Source organism: Gavia stellata, chromosome 21, assembly GCF_030936135.1.
Source record: "Gavia stellata isolate bGavSte3 chromosome 21, bGavSte3.hap2, whole genome shotgun sequence".
Classification (NCBI taxonomy): Eukaryota; Metazoa; Chordata; class Aves; order Gaviiformes; family Gaviidae; genus Gavia; species Gavia stellata.
This window is the reverse complement of record NC_082614.1, coordinates 14,544,101-14,564,931: the sequence shown is the minus strand read 5'-3', so window position 1 is coordinate 14,564,931 and position 20,831 is coordinate 14,544,101. Positions and strand designations below refer to the sequence as shown.

At 52.7% G+C, this 20,831-nt stretch overlaps 3 protein-coding genes across 3 annotated transcripts; 1 reads left to right on the top strand and 2 right to left on the bottom strand.

Moving 5' to 3' along the window:
• The first annotated feature begins 84 nt into the window (after positions 1–84).
• On the top strand, positions 85–13,026 carry TMEM116 (transmembrane protein 116). The gene is made up of 11 exons (XM_059827828.1): positions 85–147; positions 459–505; positions 641–704; positions 4,566–4,697; positions 8,635–8,739; positions 10,289–10,338; positions 10,780–10,863; positions 10,945–11,083; positions 11,566–11,710; positions 11,825–11,898; positions 12,433–13,026. The coding sequence occupies exons 1-11, from the start codon at positions 100–102 to the stop codon at positions 12,631–12,633; spliced, it is 1,089 nt and encodes a 362-aa protein (XP_059683811.1). The 5' UTR covers positions 85–99; the 3' UTR covers positions 12,634–13,026.
• A 618-nt stretch (positions 13,027–13,644) lies between these two features.
• On the bottom strand, positions 13,645–16,221 carry LOC104259609 (disintegrin and metalloproteinase domain-containing protein 20-like). The gene has a single exon (XM_009815049.2). It carries the CDS (start codon positions 16,219–16,221, stop codon positions 13,645–13,647), a length of 2,577 nt encoding a protein of 858 aa, XP_009813351.2.
• Positions 16,222–17,801: 1,580 nt separating this feature from the next.
• LOC104258802 (disintegrin and metalloproteinase domain-containing protein 21-like) lies at positions 17,802–20,177 on the bottom strand. The gene has a single exon (XM_009813994.2). It carries the CDS (start codon positions 20,175–20,177, stop codon positions 17,802–17,804), a length of 2,376 nt encoding a protein of 791 aa, XP_009812296.2.
• Positions 20,178–20,831: the final 654 nt, after the last annotated feature.

Below are 20,831 nucleotides of genomic sequence, written 5' to 3'. Positions count from 1 at the left end.
CCGGGCCCGGGGCGCGGGGCGGGCGCGGGGTGGCCCCGGGGCGGAGCGCGGGCGGTGCCCGCAGCCCCGGGAGCGGTGCGGCGGCGGCGGCGGGTACCCATGGCCCTCCCGGCGGAGGCGGCCCGGCTGGCCGGGGGCTGGCAGGAGGTGAGCGAGCCCCCGCCGGCACCGGGACCCCCTCGGGGGGCAGCGGCTGTCCGCTCTCCGGGGAGCCTGCCCGTCCCCCCCGTGCGCGCCCCGTCGCCCCCATCCCCGGCCAGCGCCCCGCTCCCTGCCCCGCGGCACCGGCAGCCCGGCCCGCTCCTCTGCGGGGGCTGCGGGCTGGGACCGGCCCCCCCGGCCCCCCCCCCCCGGCCCCCCCCGGTCCCCCCCCGGTCCCCCCCCGGCCCGCCGCTCCCCGCTCCCCGCCGCGCGTGGGGCCGCGTGGTGCTGAGCTCGCCCCCGTCCTTCCCCCCCAGGTCTACGCGGCTCTGCAGTGGATCCAGTTCACCATGGCCATGCTCAGGTACAACGCGCTGCTAAACCCGGGGCGCCGGGATGGAGTTACCATTGCAAGGACGATTTTCTCCGGGAAGAGAGAAATCGCTTATCCCAGCGAGGCGGATGTGCTCCTCTTCCAACCTCTGCTTTGTTTTCTCAGTGTTATAGGTTCCAGCTCAATTATTGCCTACGCCGTCTTTCAAAACGCAGTGCGGTCCCCCGAGGTAAGGTCTGCGCCTCCCTTTCCCTCCCTGAGTGGAGGTGTGGGTACCTTGCGGGTGTAGGAAAGACCCGCGTGGGTCTGGCACTCTGCTCGGAGCAGCGGCAGGTCTCGGGCTTACGTGGTTAAACCTTGTTCAACAGCTGGGAAGCAAAGGGCTTGCCAAGAGTTCGGCCTTTTGTCTGTGATAGGAGTTGAAGGGACTAACCTTGAACGGCACCCATGCAGGGAGAAGCAGGTTCCTTAGCCCGGCGCTTTCTGCCGCTCCGGGGAAGTCCTCCAGCATTTGTTCGGACGCATCCTGGGAGCAGGGATTTGTTAGCGTGTCCTTCTCTGTGGGGCAGAACGCCTGGAGGGCTGAGGAGCATGTACAAAGCTGCTGAAGTGCAAATTGGAGGTGCCCCAGCAGGAAATGTACTTACAGGTGTCCATCTTCGGGTATTTCTGAGTAGTTTTTCCAGGCGTGTGCGCTGCTAAAAAGGATACAACTCAAAGATGCTGCAAAGTTCAGACAAAAAGAGACCAGGCTGAAAAGCAGTTTATGGTGCTGGGCTCTGCAGTGGGGCTTCGGAAGATTCACCCTGGCCACGCACAGGAGCCACGAACATTTCTAATGCTGAAGCAGTGGGACTCGGCTGCAAACTTCCCTCGGGGTGGGACTGTTCGCACGTGCACTGCAGATTTGACATGAATGCTGCACCTGGCACGTCCCGCGTGCATCACACGTGCAGGTTGTGTGCGCGGGGAAGCCCGTGTGTCTGGGATGTATCAGAGGGGCTGAGCACGTGGCTGGCACATGGGCACTAACCGTGGACCTCCACCCCAAGCCTGCCAGGCCTTTGCTGCCCACATGCAGTCCGTCTGTCTGTCCAGGACTTACCGGCGGCAGTGCACAGAGCTGATCTGTGTGAAGCTGGGGTTTGTTGTCCAGGATTTGTAGTTGTCTGGCAGTCCAGTCTGCGGACCACGCAGATACCAGGTTGCTGCTGAGAGCAGTAGGACAGTAGAGCTGGCAGCTATGTTGCAACAAAGCTGTATTTGTACTTCCCTCGTCTTCAGTGTTCTTTGTACACCGTGGTTTGATCTGCAGCCCAGAGAATGGGACTTCCAGGGAATGCAGTGAGTTATCCTCAGAGTCAAGCTAACAACTGATACATGGCTGGATGAAGCAGGGTGGGGAGGGGAACACGTGTCCAGGTTTGCAGGGCAAATTTGCACCCCTTAAAACATGCAGGGCAGCCTTGCTCCCTGGAAACGCTCTGCCCAGCACATGGAGAATGAGCTGCGAAGATCTCGGTGCGTTCCCGGGAAGGAACGAAGGCTGGGATGGAAAACCCCGCTTGAGCTTGTGCTGCGCAAGGTGCACATCGAAGGCTCCCTCCACCACATCTCCTGCACCTGGAGAGCTCCAGACACGGTCCTCTCCCGGGGTCCTCCACTCCGGTGTGATACGGAGCTGGGTTTGGCGGGTGTCCCGGTGTGACTCAGCACCCTCGGCCCGTTTACTCCATGGCTGGAAATCTGCATTACTCAGGAGCCCTTGTGCTGTTAGTCATATGATGTGGCTGTGGCTTGGGAGCCGTGCTCCGGCCGCTTGTGAGCCACACATGGCTCCAGGTCACAGATGGACCCTTCCTGCTCGAGGGAGGCCAGACGTTTCTGCTCAGATTATTTCTGCAAATCCGGATAGGAGGGATGGATACCAGCTGGAGCGACTCGTCTGCATCAGGCTTCCAAGCTCTTGTTCTGCCGGGGAGATACGTTGCTGGTGGTGCAAAAGCGGCAAAAGCTTCAGTAACTTCCCCATCGCCTTGTCCCCATGTTTCTGGTCTGAAGTGGAAATTTGTAAGCAAAGGGGCTGGAAGAGATCCATTTCAAAGCTTGCCACAACCAGCTTATTCCCTGAGTCATGAGGCTCCAGAGTAAAATGTTTAAAAATAAACAGCTCTGGAGGCCGGGAGGAGAACAATGTTATAAACACTTCCCCTCCTGCCCCCAGCCTAGGAAATCAAATATTGCATTCTTGAAGCTTGTTTTCTGTCTCTACGGGGTCAATAAAACTCTTCAGCCTGAGCTAAATCATTCAGAAGAGATGACGGCAAGCGAGGAACAGAGAATGTCCTCTGTCATGTCAACAGGTTCTGTGCAGGCAGATGTCCCCGGGCAATGGCCAGACAGAGCTAAATCAACATGTACGCTCCAGCCTGGCAGCTCATCTGAATCATTACGTCTTTACATTCCCTTCCTCTATTTTATAAATACCATTTGTTTGTTTTTTTTCTTTTCCCTTTTGCAAGTAAGAACCATGCTGCCTTTCACTCACCACTCTGTCACCTACTTCTTTATTGAGGTCGGTGCAAAAGAGCTCCTCAACCAAGCAGTGCTGCCTCGCTCCAAGGCCGCTCCTTGCTAGAGAAAGGGGTCACCTGTTCGATTGCAAAAGTTGCTTGTTTGCTTCTTTCCGAGCTGCTTGGTTTTAACCTGCCGGGCTCACAAACCGGACGATGTCCCCAGCCTGTCACGCCTGTGACCGCCTGCCAGGGCTTCAATTCTGCACCAGCAAGGAAAAGCTTGGTTAAAAAAGACGTTTGTAAATGCAGTGACGTGCAAACTAGCTCCAGGTGTTTAGTTAGCAACAGCAGTTTGATTCGGATGGGACAAATACGGAACTGGAGGGACAAGGGTGCTGGAGGAGAGAAATCCTGCGGAAGGCAGAGGACCTGCCGCGCTGCTGCATGGCAGTGGGGGGCCAGGCGGACGCCAGGCAGATCTCCCCCAAACTACGGCGTAAGGACAGATCCACTTCAATCAGATCTACCTTACCGCTTCTCAGTCTTGCTAAGCTCTTTCTTGTTGCTCACGGGAATAAAACAGGTATCACACAACGCGATGCTCACGGGAATAAAACAGGTATCACACAACGCGATGCTCACGGGAATAAAACAGGTATCACACAACGCGATGGGGGGCAAACATTTATTTAAAGGACAATATCGAAGCAAATCTCATCAAAAGCTCAGTTCCATGTCAAAAATCTTGAAATCAAGGCCTCCTGGAATGTTTCCATGCTGTGGTTAGCATTATAATTTCCTGCAGGGAAAAAAAAAAGCACCATCATTTTCTCTTCAGGATGCTGAAAATTAGGGACCAAAGTCTACAATTAAGAATCTAGATAATTAGGTTGCTTTTCCAGAGTGTCTGCTCTCCCACTAACAATGAAAATGTTGGCCAGAATTTTGCACAAATGTTTTCCGACAGTGTTTACAGACCTTTGGGCCAGTGCGTGCAAACTGGAAATGGGCTGGAAAGTGCTGTTAGAGGAGACGCGACTCTGTTCCAGCAAGACGCAGTGTGCAGCAGAGAGACTACTGACTCTCAGAGTGAAAATTAATCTGGCATGTAAAATAGATTCAGCCTTAGTCACCAACTGAAATGACATGAAACACATCGTAGGAAAAATGTCTGTTTCAAGTTATTTCAGACCTGAAGAAGGGTTTGTGTTTACCAGAAGTTTGATTTCTCTGTCAGTTGGTTTAACAACTAACATCGTTTCTCCCTGCCAACCTGTCCCATTCTGCAAAATTGTAACATTCTGGACCTTTGAGATATTTTCTGTAAGAGTTGATGCTGCTCTTGGATCCTGGGGCGTTGCTAGTGGCAGAAAGGGTGATGAGAGCGGGATATCTGCATTGGAACAGCTCCAGAGAGCAGGAATCGGCATGGGTTTTGTGTGCAAGAGCTGCCCTACCAGAAGAGCTGGGGGACGAAAGCATACCTAGACGAGGGGGTAAAGCTTTTGCTGTAGGTGGTCGCGGGAGTGCCGTGACCATCGCTCAGACCTGCCGACCGATTTCCCTTTTCCCAGGTTCGTCCTCTTTTCTACCTGAGCCTCTCCGACCTATTGCTGGGCATGTGCTCGCTCGCTGGGGCGCTTCTCTACAGCACACCAACCTCTGAGCAGGATCTCATCTGCTATAACCTGCAAGCGACGGGACAAGTGAGTAACCTTGGCATCACCCTTCGTGCTGTAACTGTGCACCCGTTGCCCTAACTAGCCTCGCTGGTGATCAGAGCGTGGCCGTGGGGGACTGCTTCTAGACAGGCTTTGGCAGAGACTCCCTGTGTGAACTTGGTTTATCAGATCTCTTCGCCTTGTGTGTAAAACGCAGATAACGATGCCTGGGTTTGGGTACGTCTGGTTTGTGAGAGGCAATGAGGAAGGCAGAGAGGGCATGGCATTTTGTGGTTGCCGCGTTTGGGTTGCTTGTGTAAAGTGAGTGCATGGGTCTTAATCTGTTTCCTGCTGGACCTGTGCCGACTGTGATCTCTGTGCCTCTCGCACGGTAGCTTTTCTATTCCTCTTCATGCTTCCTCCATCCTGGGCAGGAACAGACATATTCTGCGATTCGCTTGAGCTCGGACTTACAACATTACTCGTATAAACAGCCCTGCTTTTGCTGACCTGGCCCTATCCTCTCTCAAACAATCCCAAGGATGCTCAGGGGCTGCTCCGTCAGCGCAAGCTCAGTCCCGTGCCCCAGCGATTCGGCTGCTTTCCAGCTGATTTTGTGTGCTGGAGGCTAATTGGAGTGGAGTGAGTGAAATACTGTTTTCCTGACAGTTTGCTTTTGTCTCACCGAGTTCCCATTTCAGCATTAGGCTTTGCAAATCACTGCTCTCGAAAAACTCTGCAGGGTACGGCCAAGCTTGAGCCAGAGCGGTGGTTCACAAGTGGTGATCTCTGAGCTTAACAGTTTCCTTTTGAAGGACCCACAAAAACGTGGCTGGGAAGAGCAAGTGGCTGTCGGGAGCCTTGATGTGTGTTTTGTGGGCTCAGGCAGCTCCCTGGGGGCGTGATGGTACCCACGGACGGGAAGGGAAACATCCTCGCTGAGCGGCAGCATCTGAAGCTGGAGAGGCTCTCCACGTACCACGGGAAGGGCAGGGAAGTAGCTGCGTGTGCGGTACGGAAGTGTTCACACTGTTGTGTGTCTGGGGCCGGGCGCCTGCAGCCCAGGGTTGTTTCAACAGCTATTCTTGTGGGGAAAACCATAATACTCATGATGGCGAGAGCAGTTGGTCCACCTCTGGCTTATCTCTGGTTTCCCTAGCTGCCCTGTGCTGCTGTGGAAGCACCGCAGCATGTTCCCGTCGAGAGAGGAAACAGTGGGGAGTGGGTAATTTGGCCACTTGGCAATGATGCAGAACAGTATCAAAGATGTTTTTTAGACGATGGTCCAGGGGAAAATGAGAAGAGCTTGGGAGAGGCTTTTCAGAGCTGGAAGGTGGAAGGAGCACGCGGGACTGAAGGCATTTCTGAGCTGTTTCCCTTGCAGCTTTGCCTGGGGGACGCTTCTTAATGCTGGTGTGATCTTTTTATAGCCTGGAGAAGACAGGTTGCGCTGCTAGAGGGGAAGTAGACTGGATATAGACATTTCTCAGCGGAGACACTGGGAGCATGCTATGCTCCCATGCATTTCTGGCTCTTTTCTGTCCTTGCTTTTCCAGCCTGTGGCCGTGCTTCTCAGGGACACCAGCAAAGGATGGAGACAAGGTGGAGGCTTTACTTCAACACTGGGAAAGGCAGCGTAGGTAGGCAGAGCTGGCTTTGGGCGAGTCCTTTCAGGACTTGCCTTTGCCTCAGCCCCACGGGGGACAGTCAGGGCGCTGTGGTGGGGTGCGCAGGGTGCCTGCCCCGTCCCAACCTCGGCCACAGGGTCACCGGGCTTCTCTCCCGCGTGCCAGCAGCAGACCACCCCGCGGCAGGAGGACTGCCAGGATGGCAGAGCCAGCTTGCGTCTGGTAAGACCTGTCGCTGCTGTTTGCTCCGGGAGAAATTAAAACAAACGGAGCGCTTGCCATAGCAACCGTGCCCGCATGGTGCACATGACACAGTGCAGGGCACCTCCTTACTAAACACCCAGCAATGCCCTTGCATGGTGGGAACACCTTGTGCGTAAGCAGGAGCCAGTAACAGGTTTAACCAGCAGCTTCTGCAGAGCATAAGTGATCTGTAACCGAATGAAATGAGTAAATGTCTCGTGGCCCCATTCTGCCTGTGCTGAGCGGAGAAGTCTCGCAAAGGTTGCATTCCTGGGTGTCTCATAAACACACGCGGCTTCTTTGCATGCAAACACCCAGAAGATGTAAAATGCACTGAACGATAAGGGTGAGGACAGGCTCAGGACTGCTCAGCAGCGGTGTTTGCAGATGGCAGCCCTTGGAGAGACTCTCACCGCAGTCCATGTGATGTGGTTGTCTCGAGGGATTGCCTTAGGAGCAGGACAATATTTTTGCCTCATTCAGCCTGTTTACCATCACTTTATCACCAAGGGCTGCCATCGCAGCGGATGGAACTCCCCTAACATCCATACCGTGTCGTAAAGGAGGAGGTTGCTTTGTTTCTTGGATTCTCCCTGTTTCAGCCCCAGACTCTTGGTTGATACTAAATGTAAATAGTGCTCCCCTCTGCTGTCCCTTGACTTTATTCTCTCCTCCTCCCTGCCTTGCCTTTGCATTACAGTAATAAAGTCCAGAATAGAGATTGTGGTTATAATTGCACAATTCCCCCACATTCTTCCAGTTCAGTTCCAGTGGCCTAATAATGTCCTGGCAGGCTCCGCTCACGCTGGTGAGCACAACGGGGAGCCACAGAAGCGTTGTAATGAGGGACTCTCATGTCTCCCAGCCCCTGCTTTACCCCCTCATGGTGAGCGCTGTGGGGCTGTCCACAGCCCCGGAGCTGGGGCTCAGGAGAGCAGAACTCCCTTCGCTTTCTGCTGGCAACTTCACAAGTGACTTTTGATTCCCTCTTCCAAAAAAGAAGGCAGCGCTGACATTTTGTGAGCCTCTCTAAGGCATTCTGAAGTGCAAGAGCACAATCTTTGTGGACTGTTTTGATGACCTTCCCTAGAAGTAATCAAAGGGCAACAAACCCTCATTAAACCTCGGCTAATGAGCTGGAAAGTCGCTGTAATGTTCCTGCTGCAACGGAGCAGCCCCTTGGAGTCAGCCTCTTGAGTCAGCCGAGAGCGTTTGCAACCTCAGTGAAGGAGACCAAGTTTATTTAGTGACTACTTTCCCAGACTTAGATGATACTAGGGCGGCAAACCTGTGCTCCTTGCCTCTTTGCCAAAGGATAGCGAATCCACAGAAAAATTCACTTGTCCAGCCCTTCCTCTTTGCCTTTGCCACTGAAGCATGTGTTTCCTGTAAGAAACACAGCACACGCATATATATAGTATGATTAGGCAGCACTGTTTATACTTGACGGCCCGGAGCAACCACGGATTCGGAAACAAATGCAATTAGAGGAGATTTGAGATATTTGGTCTCATCTCAAGCTGGAATCAAGGGCTGTGAAACTCTCCGTGGGAAGCAGTGTTCTGTATCTTTATCTTTTTCCCATGGAGAGAAAAGGGCTCTTGGGATGTTAACTCAGGCTTAGTGCAGATATTCTCTGCCCCCACTTTCCTCTTTAAATATACTATTGTTTTCTGTTTCCGTGAATTCACTGTGCAGTGAGCTCATTACGCGAGAAGCAAATCTAAGTGCTGTATCTGCGTTGTGTTTCCTAATGGATGTAGCACAGAGAGGGTCAAAGTGCTTTTGAACCCTTTGTTGCCAGGATTTGGGCCAAAAAATGAGCCAAGTGACAAAGATTTGTATTTTTAAGACAGTCTGCTGTCATTAGGTCTCCTGTCCCTGGTTTGGGGCCAAAGTGAAGCTGCCTTTGTGTGGTCTGAGGTGCGACCCCCTCCTCTACCTGGATCTTCCCAGTCGCTGTGCAGGGACCCTCGCCTTTGGCAGTCTGCTACACTGTTCAGCATCCTGCCTCTGGCCCGGGGGCTTTGGGTTCATCAGCGATGAACTACTACAAGTGCTACAGGAACTATTATTGTAGGGCTGAATTACTGTCTCTTTGTATTTCTCAGATATTCTACGTGGCCTCTTTTCTATACACTGTCAACTACACCTGGCATCTGTACATGGACCTAAAGATGAAATACAATCAGAACCTTCAGAGGATGCCTCCCCAGGTGAGTAGGACTGACACGCCCCAACTGTCGGGTACCAAGGTCTAACTGCGGGGTTGTGGTGGGGTTTAGGAGGTCCATACATAGCAGTATATCTCACCACAAGGACTTTGAAGGCCCTTCTGCCCCACGGCTCTCTGAATCTTGCCCACTGAGGTCAGCAGAGTTATAGCTAGGTCTGCAGTAGGTTCTCAGTTGAAGATCAGGCTTGCAAGACCAAAGCAGGCAAAGGCCAATGGCAGTGTGCATCTCAGAGCAGAGACAGCTCACGACTCGGTATCGGTGAAGTTCTTCTGCAGTTAGAACCAGCTGAGTAACTGGTTTGTTGCTGTCACTGTCTTCGGCCAGTGCACGGCAGAGGGGACAGGGAAGCCCGGGGTGCCTGGACAGCCTGGAACTGAGAACTGACAACTTCTGTCCTCCCCAGGTGTCATAACAGTGTTCAAGAGCGTCAGTAGGTATTCTAAGAGTTTGAGATAGGAGGTGTGACGGAAGTGAGCTAGTGATAAAAGGACCAGTCGGCTCTATAAACAGTGGCCAGTCCTCACTTCATCATCGCCGGCCTTTACAAAAGCCCTTTGGGGAACCAGTGTAACCGCTGGGAACCGAGGAACAAGGACATAGTACTCAGAAAAATACTCTCTGCGTTGCAGGCTAAACAAACACTTCACATACCGCATGACCAAAATCTCTCCTTGCAGTTGTTTCATTCCTCACACCTGGCTAAACAGTGAGGCACCGCCACCGCTGTAGCCGGTGTGTTGCTCCTGATGGAGCCAGATCCTGCAAGATGGATCCTGCAAGACGCCAGATTCCTTATGCAGCTCTTCCCATTGAACCCATCAGCCCCATTTCCGTATCTAGCCTTTCTCTTCCCCAGAGACTTGCCGTGCACAGCAAACCTTGTATCCCAGATATTCCGTCGGTTCGGGAGCAGCAGGCTGGGCAAATCAGTCTATATTTCAAGGGCTCTTGTCTATAGGGTTTGGAACCACTTGTAGGACTGGTTTCCTTCTTGCTGGCCCCCCATTCAAAACACAGCACCTACCATGAGTTCCCCACCACTACAGCTGTGCCCACATTGCGTTGTCGTAGCTGGTGTGTGGATGCCACTGCCAAAGTAGATTTCCTAGTGAGCAGAGACCAGGACACTCCAAATTGCCTGCATTGCTTCATCAGAACATGAAGTTTCTGAGGAACAGGGCCAGGTTAAGTGAAGGAACAGTACAAAAACCGAGTAAGTTACACCAGAGAGCTCGTCAAGTGTCTGCTCCTTGTCCAGTTCCAAGTTCCCTTCTCAAATCCTCTAGTCTTGAAGGAGAACAAGCCAATTAGCCGGCGGAAGCATCGGTTGTTTCTGTTGCAAATCAGCACCAACTGAACTCGGCGCCGTTGATTCAGTGCAAAGTGGAAACAAACATTTGTGCTCGGTCTGGGGATTAATCAGCGTTTGAAGAGCCCTCAGCTGCTGAAGTGCTCCCTGGGAGCTGGTTCCTGTGAACCAGTGGCTGTACGGAAACGGTCATTTAATTGAGCTTTTTGGACTTTTCAGGTTGTAGATTACATGAGTTGCATTGGCCGAATAGCAACGATCTCATCCAGGTAAGATTTAATTCTCTCTGGCAGGATTATGTGGTTTTGGTAAGCTGCAGGGTGCTGATCTCTGCTTCCTACTCATTCTGAAGCAAGTTTTACAAAAACCCGTGTTTGCCAGGTAGCTCATCAGGAACAGCAGGGTGACCTAACAAACTCAGAGCAAGAGGCTCTGGATGAAAGGGCCTTTCACCAACCAAGTTAGTTAGAACTCTATTAACTATGTGTAGTTTCTCAGAAAGTTCACCCTTTACCGATGTATTGCCTGCATGAATGCAAGTGCAGAAGTTAGTAAAGCTGTAAAATACTCTTCCAGAGCAGTGTCGATAAAACCAACTTTTAAGTAAGTCCTCTATAGTGACAGGAGAAAAATCAAGTAGTGTTTTGTTGGGGTTGGGAGCAGTGCAGTGCAATGACTAATAACTGTGCTGTTGTCCTTTCTCCTCTTAGCCTGATCCCTTTCCTTCTCATGGTGCCTGTGTTTTGCCTGGGCAACAGCAGTAATTGCTACCAGAACTTCAGCCAGAAGCATGGGTAAGCTTCACGTGTCTCTGAAACAGCCCCACCACTTATAGGTCACGGCAGGAGCTCAGGCTGTTCCCTTTCTCCCCACAGATGTCTCTTGATGCACACGGAAATAGCCGTGCCCACCAACGAGCCGCAAACCCTGAGTGGTTCTGTTTGCAGTGCGATGCATTTCTATGGCATTGGGGTCTTCCTCATTTCCTTTCTGATCAGCTTCATAGCCATTCTGGTAAGAAACAGTCCTTGTCCACCAGCCATTGCACCCAGGTGATCAGTGTGAGAAGATTTGCCCTTTTTCATCTTTCGCTTGGGTGGTACCAGCGGCCAGGCAGTGTCAGGGCAAGAACTGCACGGTGCTGCTTCCCTTTTCGAAGGGGTGGTAGGGGAGAGAAGATATCATTGTGCCACCATGTAAATCCGTCTGGGGTCCTGTGTTCCGTCAACCCGTCCCAAAAAGGATTTCGCAGGTAGAGAAGGCTCAGAGCGTGGCAGCAGAGATCACGTACTCCGTGGGTCAACAAAAGCCCAAGTCAGTTCAGAGCCTTCTGTTCACAAAAGGTTATGTACAAAGCAACTGCTCTCCCCCAGGGAGCACGCTGTTGCGTGAAAAGGTTTGATAGACTGAAACGGGATACCGTGTCCTAGATGAAGCAGCCAGATCAGAGCATGTGCACAAAGTACAAACAACGACGTATGCTTGTTCTTTTTTAGGTTATACTCAGTCAAGCCCGAGGTTTGTACAAAAGGTTCGTAAACTCCACAGGATTCCTGGGGGATCAGCAGTGGGCCATGATTAAGATGGTAGAACAACGAGTGGTTTTCTACCCCATCGCATTCTTCTGCTGCTGGGCCCCAGGTTAGCAGAGAGCTGAGTTACTCTCACAGTATTCCCCTAGGACGTAGTGCCCGGCAATGAAACTCCAAAGAGGTGGGGTTAAAGCAATACCCTCTCGTCCATCCCTTTTCACAGCTGTCCTCCTTGGAATACTGAAGCTGACAGTGTCAACAACCAGTAAAATCTACATGGCTCTTCTTATTCTACAGGTAAATGTCTTCCTCTGCAACCTCCTATGTTTTGCCTTCTCTGCTTGAACAGAAAAATGAGTGTTTGCCTGTTTCTAATCTCGGCGAGACAAAGCACGTTTGTAGCCACAAAGATCATAAGTCTGATTGATTTTTGCTTTTGGTTGGCAGAGATCTTTGTGAGTTGTTTTATGTTTTTCTCAGGCTTGAAAAGCTCTCAGTAACCAAAATCACAGCACCGCGGAAATTGTAGAAACTAGGACTAAAAGGGATCCCCAGAAATCAGTTAGTTTATTCCCTTTCTATGAAAGTCTCCAAATGCAATTCCCCCTCAACACTTGTCCAGCTCCTTGCTGTGCCTGAGGCAGCATTTAGCAAAGGTGATTAAAATCACCGCAAGATTCCTATATCACGTGGGGATGCAGACAGATAAAAGCATGCTGGAAGCGGGAGGCTTGGCATAACGTGCCGGGTTTGACAGCCTGGTAGGGAGCCGCCGAGTGCTGTGCGGTGCTGGCTGACGAGAGCCCTCGTCTCCCCGGTGGTCTCTCCCAGGCTCTGACGGCAGCTTCCCAGGGGCTTCTGAACTGCATCGTGTACGGCTGGACACAGCACATCTTCCTCTCCCTCAAACGCAACGCCTGCCGGGACGTTGACACTCAGACTCCTCTCTTGCGCTCCCAGAAGAAGTTCTACGCCAGCACGCTGCCCGCCAGCCCGCCGGACGCAGAGGGGTCCACGTCCACCCTGCTCTGATGAATCCCTGGGTCAAAGGAGAACAGGCAGCGTCCTAACGAGACCTCGTCGTGTTTTAGCAGTGTCAGCCAGACCCGGTATCAGGCTGTCTGCTGCGAACTGTCTCGCCAGCAGCAAAGTTAGCTGTAGTGCTGGAGGAGCCTGAGCAGAGCTGTCGGAGACAGACGCTTTCAGTGAAAATAGTTATTTATTTTACAGGTTTGTACGGACTTTAAATGGATTCTTTAAACATGGTAAATCTTTAGTACAGACTTTCTCCTTATGGGAATATCTCTAGAAATGCAGCAAATTATTTGTAACAGCTCAGAGAGCTGGTACAGCTCCTTTGAGGGTAAGTGGTCAAAGGATGTTTTACTTCTCTTAAGTATTTGCCATTATAAATCAACAGTAAAACAAAGGTGAACATTTTCAATCTCTGACTTTTAATTCACTATAAAAATAAGAACATGTACCGTACTAACAGCCAACTGCAAGGAATGAAAAGTTGCAAAGTAGCATAAAATTCAGCGCTCGCTTCCGTGCCTCGACTTTTTGCACAGTTCCCTTCTGTTCTTCACGCCAACTCCTGCTCAGCTACCACACTCAGAAAAATAAGCTGCTTTGACCTGGTGGAGCATCTCTCATGAACCAGGTGAGCAGGACTTCGCATAAATCTGTCTATACTCTTCTAGATGCTCAAGTGAATTACTTACTAAGGTCCCACCGTTCTATAGAAAACAAAACAGATCTTTAGCTGCATTGAACACAACTCTAACTTTTACACTCTTTATTTTCTAACAGCTTCACTTTTTAGGTCCAACCCAAATTTATTTACATTGTAGGTAATACAAGAAGAGGAAATACTCAAGTTTCGTGTAATCAACTTTCATACAGTTTACACAGTTACGTTGTGTAAATCACTTTGTGGAAAATCTCCTGGGACTAGCAGTCCAGCTTCAGGGGCGCACCCATGGGGCCTGTAGTCCCTCCCAAACCTCAGCTGGTGGGTTTCCCACTGCTTTCATGGTTTTTTTAAACATACTCCTCTTCTTCTTCTTCTTCCATACTCTGCCTCTCATCTGCAGGAGTCTCACTTCTCTCTGTGGCTAAACTTGTACTGAAAAACGCAGCTATTGCCTTTCTGTGTTTGGTTACAGCAATGAGGAGGGCGATCAGAATGAGCGCAATGGGAACTGTGATCCCAATTACCATCCCAAACACTTTATTTTGGACAACCTCCACCGTGGACATCACGAGAGGTGGCGGAGGGCCGCTGTCCACGCTCCCTCCCAGGCCGTGGAACTGGCAGTCCGGAGGAGCCCAGCCAGCTTCGCAGTGGCAGTGTTTGAGGTTGTTGCAAACCCCTTTGCCTCCGCACAAAACCTTCCCATCGCACTTCATCCTGCCCGTGGCATCTGTGCATGTCTTGTTCACACAGATCTTCTTTGGCCCACATCTGGTGCCATCAAGCCCTCCTCCGATATCAGGCGTATCGATGCTGGCGTGGTAGGCTGTGCCCCAGCACCAATCCTCGGGCCCTGGCATCTGAATGATGGTTTCAGAGCCCTCCAGAATGGGTATCCTCTTCACGTTGACACACTGCAGCCTTCCACACAGAGCGTTTTGGGGTTTACATCCCACAAAAGCAACTTGGGTCCCATCGCCACCACAGTTGCCAAATCGATCCCCTTTCATGTTCTGCTTTTTGAAGCAACTTTCTGGCGCACCCCGAGCTTCCTTCCCAAAGACTTTTCTGCACAGGTTGTCATAGGTCGCGCATTTCCCGCGGTAGCAGTAGCCGTCGTTGCTGCACGGCGTCCCGTCGTGCACGTGCAAATCCTCCGGGCACCACTCGGAAGTCCCATTGCAATATTCAGGCAAGTCGCACTCGTCCGCCTCTGACCTACACTTACGTCCTGCAGCACGAAAGTGGCATTTCTGACAGCATGGCCCGACGGAGCAGACGGCCCCTGGCTTCAGCCTGCAGTTTTGGTGACAGCAGGGATTGCCTCGGCAGTCCTGCGGCCCCCCGCAGTCACACTGCTCTCCCTCATCGATCACCTTGTTGCCACAACGCTTAAAATGGAGGAGTCTGTGGGGCTCGGGGATGTTGCGCAAGCAGTCGCCATCCCCTCTGCCGATCAGGTCGAAGTAGCTCTGCCGGCTGCAGTTGCTGAAAGCCTTGGCGCCGCTGAGCGAGTCTCCCGTCATGTAGCACTTGGTGGCTTCTCCGCACACACACTCCTTTTTGTCGTGCTCCATCCCCAGGTTGTGACCCAGCTCATGAGTAAAAATAATTGAAAAGGTTATGAAATCTCTCCGTATATGTGAGACAACACCTGATTGATAACCGGGCTGGCAGATGCTACCTACGTACGCCAGCCCAACGATTAGTCCGAAGTCCATGTAAGTAAATAAATGTGCGATGTCGTATTTCATCCTCTGAGAAAGATCCCTATTTCCCCAGTCGTTAAAATTTTTAAGAACTTCTTCTATATCCTGGCTGTACCTGATGAAGTTGCTGCGCGTCCAGATCTCCAGCCCGATCAGGCAGATGCGAATCTTCAGAGGATAGTAGTACGTTTCGGATAAATTGATCGTGTCTGTAACCAGAAGCATCACGGAGGTCTCGTTGCTCCCTTGAAAGGAAAACAGATAGTGGTCCACCACGACAAATATCTCAATGTACATGGTGTGCTTCAGTCTCTGAGCCAAGTCACGCTTTCCTAAGAGTGCTTTAGCTCCCATCCCACCCAGCTGGTTTTGGATCACCTCATCCGTCAATCCGCACATCGAGGGCTTGTTCTGGGTCTTCTCTCGCCGATAGAGAAGGTGCTGGAAGGTGAGGGACCCCGGCACAGGTTCGATGCCGTAGCTCAGGTTGCCGATTTCCAGCCGTCCCCTCAGACCTGCGCAGGCGCTCAGCGTGGCGAGGGAGCCGGGGCTGCCCTCCACGTAGCCCAGGTAGTAGCACTCCTCGGGGATGTGGGGCTGCTCCACCACCCTTCTCCCCCTGGGGCTGTATGTGACAACCGGCAGGTTTTTCACCAGAAATCCTCTCTTCTGCGTGAGGTGGATGACGCGGTTCTCCCCCTCCACTCTGAGGACGTAGGACACTTCTCCACCCATGGCTTTTCCCGCCCTCGGGGCCAGTTTCCTCGGCCGGACTATCTCATGGACGGCATAGCCCGGCGGTGGACGATGGCCGCCCGTCCCGGGGAGGAGAGATGCCACCAACGCTGCCCAGACCCCCAGCCTGAGGAGCAGGGCTTTCCCCTGGCCGCCATGTTGTGCCTGGAGCCACCGCATCGCCAGCGCCTTCAAAATGGTGGTAAGATGCCTCAGGGAGGGTCCCGCCAACCCTCCTACGGACATCTTGTCCCTCCTCCTCTTGAGGCGCTCAGGCAGTGGCCGTGCCAGTGCTGTCCCCTCAGGGCTGCCGCGGGCCCTGAGGAAGGTGTGTGCCACCCTGCTGCCCTGAGGGGTGGCTGTTCCCCTCCGTGCCCTTTGAGAAGGTTCTGGAGGCGCCGCTGCCCCTCCCAGCCGCCATGCTGCCGGTCGGCTGCAACACGAGGCCGGGGTGGAGCGAGGCCGTGGCATGGGGGCCATGGGTGCTGCTGTGAGGTGACAGGGGTGAAGGGCACCCACCCCTGCCGTGCTCCCCTCACCGGCGCGCTGCGGGGCGGCCGTCGCAGCCAGGGAGCTGCGGTTGATCTTCCGAGCCGCTGCCCTGCCGCTCAGTGAGGTCTGGGGGGCCCTGTGTCCTCACCGCCCCCTCCTCCTCCTCCTCCTCCTCCCCAAGGGGGGTCCCTGCCCAAAGATTGCCGGTGGTGCCTGAATTTGAGAACTAACCACAATGACACTCCTCACAGCAAATTAACGTCACAAATGCCCCTTGGCCATTGCCTCCCTCCTTCGCCAGTCTGTACACCAGTGGGCTCCAGACATTTTTCTTAATCACCCCCCCATCAGTAAATTTTTCAGAGCGTGCACCCCCAATACCTCTATATTTAGTTATTTATAAATTAGATGCCTGTACTACTGAAGTTCTATTTTCTTTGGAGACTGCTGTACACCCCCCCAGGGCATGCACCGGTGGGTGCTTACCCCCGCACACCCGGCCTGCATGGCCGTTACGCACAGAAAACCACATTTCATACACGGGCGCGAGCACCGGCAGGCAGCAGCGTCTGCAGCTCTGAATTTATCATTAACCAGGTCTACCGGCAGGTAAGCAACGGCCCGTTCCAGTGGGGTACATTCCCTTTTCTAGCACAAAGTGCTCCTGCTCCCCAGCCTTCATCTGCTGCTTCGGGAAGTGCTGAAGCAACTCAGTTGTTTTTTTTTTTTGCACTATTTCTGTTCTGCCCCCAGCTTGCACTGACACCTCCCCAGCAGCCTGGCTTTTTTGTCAGCTCAGCCTGGCAGGGAGCGGATGCCGCCGCCAGTTTCTTTACCTGCTCACAGCCTTCCTGCAAGCTCCTGTCCAAATGGTCCTGCCAGCTTGCTACTTTTCACAGAGGCCACTAACGTGAGCAGTAATGAATTTTTTTCCCCCTCTTCTTTCCTTATTTCCTTTCGGATATATTCCACATCTTTTTCTCCTGTAATCAAGCCTCAGAGCCCTTTTGTCCCTCCTCCCATCTCCCGCTTAACACCGCCTGATGTTTTCAGCAGCTCACGTGCGTTCCCGGGCTGCGGTGCCGCAGAGATGCTGCTCAGGTATGCCCAGGATGGGCTCAAAGGTGGGCACTCCGCCCGGGACCCCGGCTCCAGGGGCGGTGGCTATAGGGTGCGGAGACGGAGTCCCAAACAGGGGTGTGGACAGTTTGCACCCTTTCCTCTGAGCCGTAGTGGAGGGTCTGGGACCCAGAAGTTCCTTTGCTCAGAGGGAAGAGCAGGAGTCCTTTGGGGACTGCATGGTTAGTGGAGGGGGGGCTCGCTGCTGCAGACGCCCGTGCTCTGGGCTGAGAGATGAGCGCTGCTCTTGCCTTGCAAGCGGCTCTGCCTCAGCCTCCCCGGCTCCTCCGCGCTCAGCCTGTGGCTGTCAGTGTAAACTAGCAGGCAGATTTTAAATTAACCTGAGCGCCCCATCATTTTTGTCAACAACAACTTTTTTTTTTCCTCCTACTTTTTTGCTATTCTACAGACTAAAAACTAGGTCCTCTAACTCTACACTTGCATCTAGATCAATTTTCACTGAGTCCACCGCAGCTGGAGTCTGAATCTAGAGCCTGACTGAGGCCAGCACTCCACTGCTGCCAGGCGAAGTCCTGCACAGGGGAGTTTTGACCCTCAGCTGGTTTTGAGCCGTCTTCTTCCTCCTGGTCCTCCGCATCCTCCTCAGGAGCCCGTTCTCCAGCCCAAAAGCATCCGACGAGTCTGTTCAATGCTTGGGTTACTCTGAGCTTTCTCATGTGCACAATGCCAAGTGCTGCAAGCCCCACAACAGCAACAGTTATTACGGTAATCCCGATGATGAACCTCAAAAGCCCCTTTTTAGTGACCGGTGCAGGTCCACTGTCAACGCTTCCTCCAAAGCCGATAAATTGGCAGTAGGGAGGTGCCCAGCCATCATCACAGTGGCAGTTTCCTCTAGTGTTGCAGACGCCATTTCCTCTGCACGTTTTCTTGGCAGAACAGGGGGATGTCAAGTACTTCTCCTCAGGGACACACGTCCGATTAATGCAGATCATCTTCTCACCGCACTGCGTGCCATCCTTAATGACTCCAGCATCCAGAACGTCCACGCCCAAGTGGTAGTCTGTGCCCCAACACCAGGTATCGCCCACCAGCGTTTGAATGATGGTTGTGTGATCTCCCAGCCGGGGTAGACGTCTAACGTTCGTACACTGCACCCTCCCACACAGGACGTTTTCTAGCTTACATTTCTGAAAGTTGACATCTGCCCCATCTCCCCAGCAATTGCCAAAGCGATCCCCTTTCACATTCACCTCCTGGAAACACGGCAGTGGAGCAGGCTTTGCTTCCTTCCCAAAGATACTCATACACTGTAATGTGCGAGATTGGCATTTGCCTGAATAACAGTACCCATCCTCAGCGCACACAGTCCCGTCTTGCTTGGCCACATCTGCTGGGCAATGCTCAGACGTCCCATTGCAATACTCAGGCAAGTCACACGGACCAGCGCTCGTCCTACACACCTCTCCTTCTGGAAGAGGTTTGCAATTCTTACAGCAGCCTCCAGAAGTGCAAATGGCTCCTTCTTTTTTTTGACAGGTATTGTCACAACAAAGATCCAATTTACACTGTGCTTCTGAGCCACAGTCGCACTCCTCCCCAACCTCCAGGACCCCGTTCCCGCAGCGCTGCAGTGCAAATGTCATTAGCGATTCTGGAGCGTTACTAAGGCAGAATCCTTGCCCTGAGGCTATAAAATCAAAATAATGCTTTTTGCTGCAGTTGCTGAATTGATAGTTCACCGTGCCGTGTGCGCTCATGATGCATTTAGAGGTGTTTCCACAGCTGCAGTGTCTGTCATCGTGCTTCATGCCAAGGACATGCCCTAACGCACGAGCGACATGGACGGCAGTGTCCATGTAAGGCTGTTTTGCAAACGCTACAACAGCAGAGGCGCGTTTCCTATCACATGCGCTGGCAAAGTTGGATTTGCCATCTGCGTGCAATGCTCTTGTACCGTGATCAAAGTCCCTCGAGGCAAATAGACACCCCACGTCATGCACGGCATACGTAAGGCTTTGCTGCTTCCGCCAAAGATTAAAATTATGAAGGACCTCAGTTATGTTTTTGGTAATGCTGATAGGGTTCTTCTCCACCCAAATCTCTAGTGCGGTTATCAAAACACGAAGGCGGAAAGAATAAAACAGCCCATCCACCAGATTAATTATTTCAATAACCTCCAGTGTCACATTAGTTATACTTCTGCCAAAGGCATCAAACCCTTCCCTGTCCACCACGACAAGGAGCTCCAAATACCGCGTGTGCCCCCGGGACTGGAACTGCCCTGTTGCTGTACCAGGACCTGGAAATTGTCCGCCTTCGTTGGGCATTTTGTACATCACCGTTCCAGGAACCGCCGCCTCTCTCTGCAAGAGAAGATGTTCAGCCATGGTGGAAGCTGCCAGGGGCTCGATGCTGTAGCTTGAGTTTCCAATCTGCAGCAGTCCTCTGAGGCCGGAGCAGGTAGTCAGAGTCACCGCAGAGTCCGGGATGCCTTCCACGTAGCCGTGGTAATAGCAATCCGCTGGCACGTGGGGCTGTTCGACCATGATTTCCCCTCGGGAGTCACGAGTGAATACGGGGAAGTTTTTTATTACGAAGTCTTTCTGCCTGAGGTGAATTGTGTAGTTTACCCTCTGAATGCTGATGATATAGGACACTTCATCCTGGCTGGCTTTCACTGCCTTGGGGCCAAGTTTCCTTGGAATGACTATCTCGTAGGCTGCGTACCCCCAAGAGGGCTGGGGGCTGCAGTCGGCACAGGGCAGCAGGAGCCCCCAGAGCAGGAAGGAGAGGCTCAGCCCGAGGAGGAGAACCCCTCTGCCCGTCAGGGCGCAGCTTGGCTGTGTCCGGCTTGGAGCCATGGTCACTGCCTCCCAGGCTGGAGGAAAGAGAGGAAAACGTGGACAATGAGACGTCAGAAAAGCTGCCTTTAACTCAGCAGCAACGATCCCTTCTCACCAACAGGACACGGTCCCTCGGGGTCTGTCCTCTTCTCCCGGCTCAGCCTCCAGCCAGGCTCCAGCCTCCTGCTCCCTTCATCCAACGTGCCTGTTCTTAGCTCTTCCCCGGCTACCTGTCCACAAACGGAAGGGCCCAAGGGGCCACCGTTTCTCCGGTCCAGCTTTGAACACAAACATTCCACAGGGAGGATGGGACCCGCGCCCCAGTGCAGCCCCCCAACCCCAGCACAGCATCACATGGAATACACCCTCTCTCATCGCTCAGAGCCTGCTGCACCTTACTTGGGCTGACCCTGTTTGCTGCCAGTGTCATTAGCCGGTGCTGCTACAGCAATTTGTTTAAAAGGGGATTAAGCGTTGGTAAGTGGAAAGCAATAGAAGATTACCAGGGAAACAATGGTTTGGTTGCTAACGGGACCTTCAGCTGCAGAGGTGAGAGCCTTCAGTGCCTGTTGACAGATATCCCGGCAGGGCTCCTCACTCAGCTGAGCATGTCACTGACTGTTTTAACTATTTGAGGGGAGTTTTCTTGCTGGGAGGGAGAGGCATTCCCTG

Bases quoted from the DNA above. Each gene is read 5' to 3' on its own strand.
- TMEM116 (XM_059827828.1), top strand. From the start codon at position 100: ATGGCCCTCCCGGCGGAGGCGGCCCGGCTGGCCGGGGGCTGGCAGGAG. The intron at 4,698-8,634 runs GTGAGTAACCTT...TGTATTTCTCAG, and splicing joins ACCTGCAAGCGACGGGACAA to ATATTCTACGTGGCCTCTTT. The intron at 10,864-10,944 runs GTAAGCTTCACG...TTCTCCCCACAG, and splicing joins AACTTCAGCCAGAAGCATGG to ATGTCTCTTGATGCACACGG.
- LOC104259609 (XM_009815049.2), bottom strand. From the start codon at position 16,221: ATGGCCCCCATGCCACGGCCTCGCTCCACCCCGGCCTCGTGTTGCAGC.
- LOC104258802 (XM_009813994.2), bottom strand. From the start codon at position 20,177: ATGGCTCCAAGCCGGACACAGCCAAGCTGCGCCCTGACGGGCAGAGGG.